Consider the following 4,437-nt stretch of genomic DNA (forward strand, 5'->3'; position numbering starts at 1 on the left):
CCCCGCGCGTCGCCCCCCCCCCCCCCGTTTCCTCCTCTGGCTCAGAGCCCTCGCTGCCAGGGCAGCCAGATGCCACGAGGTGAGATGCCCACTGAGCAGCCCAGCGGCGAGGACTGGCATCCCCAGCCAAACTCACGAGGTCTCAGGCCCGCGGCAGCCGGTACATAGACCTCCTGGAAGCCATGGCCGGCCCCAGGCGACTGCGACCCCAGCAGACACCCTCCCTGCAGGGAGGACTCCACACCCAGCACTGCGAGAGGATGAAGCTGTGCTGCTTTCGGGCTCTGTCTTCTGGGCCGTTCGTTTAGTGCATGGATACCCACGACAAGGCCCTCCCCAGCCAGGCTGAGAGCTGGGGCAGCAGGGCAGTTACCTGTCCCTCCAGGTCCTGGGCAGGGGGCAGGATAGGCCTGGGGAGAAAGGGAAGGCCTCTCTGAGGCAGTGACACCTGGACCGAGAATGCAGGCCACCTTGGGAGCATTTGGGGGGAAGTACTCGGGATAGAGAGCCCACGTACAAGGGCCCTGGCACGAACGTGACCCGGTGCATTCGAGCAGAGGACCCGCGGACTCGACGTGCGATGTGAGTGGTCCCCGGGGAGGCTAAGGAGGCTGCGGCAGGGAAGGGTGTGGCTCGAGGTGTCTGGGACCTGAACGTGACCAGCCCAGCCCTGGTCCCCAGTTGGCTTGCTTCCCAGGGTCTGGCCCTGACTTGAACACTGGTGGGTTCCTTTCAGGTAACATGCTGGGTAGAGGTGAGGACAAGCATGTGGCCTCCCCCGACTCCCTGCTTCCCAAGGGCCCCGGCCGCCCCCAAGCCAAGGCCTGTGTGGCACCGCCCCACGCACCTCCAAACCCTCTGGCCTTCAGCTCCTCGTCCCGGATGATGGTCGGGGTGATCCCCAGCTCCTTTCCGACTTTGCTAATCTCCTGGACACATTCATGGAGAAACAAGACGGAGACCCGTGAAGTGGTAGAAATGGAGGCGGGGCCAAGGTTCACAGGGACCGGGACGCCTGGGTGGTGGAAAGGAACCATCTGGAAGCTGGCAGTTCTGACTCTCTGGGCTTCGAGCATTATCAGACCCTGTGGGGAAGGCTCATCCCCAAAGCCTCCAAGTCCCCGCGGCTACAGCCCATCCCCTCCATGCCCCTGCTGAGGTCTTTAGCCCTCACAGCTGCGTGGACAGAACTCCACCAGAAGCAGCCCCGGGGTTCCCTGGGCTCCGTCGCAGTGTGGATAGCCCCCAGGTTTCCTCAGCTCCCGGGGTCTTGACACCCTGCCCAGCCAGGTTCCACCCAACACACGGAGCCACAAACCTCGAGGAAGGTGTCCGTGTTCATCTGGTTGCAGGGCGTGTCCACAATGCGGGCTGCCAGCCGCACGCCATCCGTGGCGCTTGCTAAACACTGGGGGTGAGGGGCACCTTCTGACTGCTGCGTCGGTGCTGCCCGGCTGGCCGCGAAGGTGCCGGGCGCCTCACAGACCTAGCAGCTCAGAGTAAGAGAGCCCGGGCAGAGAGCACTAGTGTGGAGGCAGAGGTGGCCTCCGGGGCCCTCGCCCCTCCAGGCCTCTCCGTGACTCGGTTTCCACCTCGCGAGGAGAAACACTCGCTCATTCCTCGCATGACCAGCTGCGGGCTGGGCGCTGTGCTGGACTCAAGAGTCGGAGAGGTCATGGGCCTCGGGTCCAGCACAGGATGGCTGCACTCCATCCCGTAACGGTCCAGAGGCAAGGCCGCGGCACTCAGAAGCCCCCACGGAGAGGCTGAGTGATGGCCACGTGGAGTGTGGGCCCTGGGGCGGGCTCCAGCCAGCTGGGGGGAGGGTTCAGGGACAGCGGCACCCCTGGGGACTCCCTCAGTGTATCTGAGCCTCAGTTTGTCAGCTCTAAAATAGAATAGATGGCAACTCACAGGGCCACAGTGAGAAGGAAGTAAACTGACACATGCACACGCATGCGTACACACACATGCGTGCACACACACGCAAGCACACACGCACACACACATGCTCTGGCAGGGTCTGGGACCTCGCAGCACTCAGAAACTACAGCTGCTCACGGGACAGATGCAACCTGCAAAGAGAACTGGGCCTGCGTCTCCCACATGGGTAGGAAGATGTTCGAGGCTGCTCGCCCAGAGAGCCACCTGGGCATCCCAGGGGTGGAGACTGACGGGACCTGGCCAAGGGGACTCACCACCTGGGACCAGTGCTGGGATTACTGTGTGCAGGATGGCCCTGCCCTGCGGGGCCTACCCCAGCAGGGAACACGGAGGATGAACAGCGTGGAGTGGCCAAGAGGGACGGCGTGGCCAGGAGGGGCAGCGCTCAAGGCTGGTTGGGGACGGGGCTTGCTGGGCATGACATGGGTAGAAGCCGACAGAGACCACGGGGGTGGAGGAGCTGGGCCCTGGCAGAGGGAACCGAGTGGGAAGGAGCTTGGCAAGGCCACGGGCAGCTGGGAGCCCACTGAGGGGATCAAGAGGCAGTGCGGGGAGGGGCCGGGCAGAAGCAATTGGGGTGCAGCTTGGGGTAGCCCCAGGATTTGGTAATGGTGGGCATGACATTCTGAAGGGGTTCCTGAGACCAGGGGCGGCTGAAACCACCCAGATGGAGGGGTGAGGGTGCAACCTGGAGGCCCACAGAAAACTCCAGGAGGTGGTGGGCAGGTTGGCGAGAACGGGTGGGGGTGGGGCGGGGTGCTTCCAGGAGGCAGGGCTGATCTGCCAGCAGCCAGGGCCACTCTCCAACTAACAGACAACGTGGACAAGGGCAAAATTGGGGTGGGGAAGGGTATAAGAAAGGCAAGGCAATCAGATCGTGAATGCTGGAGAGGAGGAGAAAGGGAAAAGAATCCAGGTTGCGGGGAGCGGTTGCAGGCCTCTGAAAGGGAGACAGCGGATGGACAGGTGGACAGACAAGCAAGGGGAGACCAGGCTGGAGGACCAGCCTTCCTGGGCCAGGTGAGGAGAGCTCTGAGGAGTACTGGGTAGGGCTGGAGCGGGGCTAGAGCTGGGACCTGCTGCAGGTGGGCAGGTGAGTGCAGGGGAGTCTGGGAGGACCTGGAAGCCCCTCCAGCTGGCCTGCCTCAAGTGCCAACACACATACCGAGCTCCAGGCCACACAGCGTCGCCCGCCCTGGCCCGGGGCTGACAACCACCAAACCAGGAAAGGAGTCCCGAGGGGGAGGGTACCCCTGCCCAGTTGTGGAGCCACAGTCGTCCTCCCGGCCTCCCCTGCGGTGGCCCGAGCTCATGGGGGGCCCCAGGACAGTCTGCACATCCCGACACCCACTTGCAAGGTGGACACTTCCACCGGCCCGTTGTCCTGTCCCACAAGGTAAAACTCCACCGTGACGGTCTTCCTGTCCGTGCGCCGGGACGCACCTGAGCGGTGTGTGAACAGCGGGAAGGCGCGGGCCAGGGCGCAGGCCGAGGCGAAGACGTCGGGCTGCTCACAGACCATCTGCAGAGAGAGGCAGGTGGCGAGGGCCAGGCTGTGCCTGGAAGGCCGGAGCCACCTGTCATGTCTCCCAGACACCCCCATCCCCACCCCATACGCCTCCCGGGAAACGAGTGACCCGGCGCGGTCTCGCTCCATGAGGAAGCAAGGGTCGCCCATGAGATGTCACCTGCCTCACCAGACAGGAAAGCAGGTGTGAGGGGTGGACACCGGACTGGGCCTGGAAACCCAGGTTTGAGCTGTGGCCTCCGCACCAAAACAGAGGTGGGGTCAATCCCGCCGTCTCTCTGAAGGACAGGGACTCTCATGTCCAAGGGGTGGCAGCTCTGGCCACCTGAGTCCTTCCAGACCAGAGGGCCTGTCACTGACCCGCAGAGGGCCTAGGTTCCTGGAGCTCCTTCTCTGGCCCCCGGCCACCTGCTGCCAGGCACTCACCACGATGCACCGATGGGTTCCGGGCGGCAGGCAGGTGCGCACCAGCCGGGTGATGAAGTGTGCGGCCGAGGGGCTGTTGTGCCGGCTCAGCCTGGAGGGCAGGGCGGCCACGGTGGCATAGTTCAGGTACAGGGGACAGCTGTCGGTGGGGTTGGGGTTGAGCGTGTTCAGGGCGGCCTGCCAAAGCTGGAGCAGAGGGGAGACAAGGGCAGGCTGCAGGGGCGCGTGCTGCCTGGCCTGCAAGCCGTCCAAGGGCACCGACCCGCGTTGGCAAGATGTGTGGACACTCCTAGGGCCGAGAGCGGCCTGCTGGCACCCTGCCACCTCGTGGGATTACGCCTGGGGACTGAAGGGCCAGGCTGGGGCCGCTCTGCTTCAGACACGTGAAACCCCGACTCGATGGGCCTCGGCCCGTCCTCCCTGGCCTGGAGCAGGGCGGGTGCCCCGGAAGGGCGGGCGGGAAGCTGCCCGCGATCGCCTGGGCACAGGCCTCTGGCCGGACCCCCGCGGCCCGGCCTGGTGCAGGCGCCCAGGAAGCC

At 64.9% G+C, this 4,437-nt stretch overlaps 1 protein-coding gene across 1 annotated transcript in view; it reads right to left on the reverse strand.

The window, feature by feature from the left end:
- NPEPL1 (aminopeptidase like 1) overlaps positions 1-4,084 on the reverse strand; it is a gene marked incomplete at its 5' end in the record, with an annotated part of 17,072 nt that extends 12,988 nt beyond the window's left edge. The window contains 4 exon segments of the mRNA XM_014582232.1: positions 848-929; positions 1,319-1,408; positions 3,296-3,466; positions 3,899-4,084. Coding sequence (XP_014437718.1) covers positions 848-929; positions 1,319-1,408; positions 3,296-3,466; positions 3,899-4,084 — 529 coding nt within the window.
- Positions 4,085-4,437: the final 353 nt, after the last annotated feature.

This window comes from Tupaia chinensis, unplaced genomic scaffold, assembly GCF_000334495.1.
Source record: "Tupaia chinensis unplaced genomic scaffold, TupChi_1.0 Scaffold000066_1, whole genome shotgun sequence".
In the NCBI taxonomy this organism is placed as follows: Eukaryota; Metazoa; Chordata; class Mammalia; order Scandentia; family Tupaiidae; genus Tupaia; species Tupaia belangeri.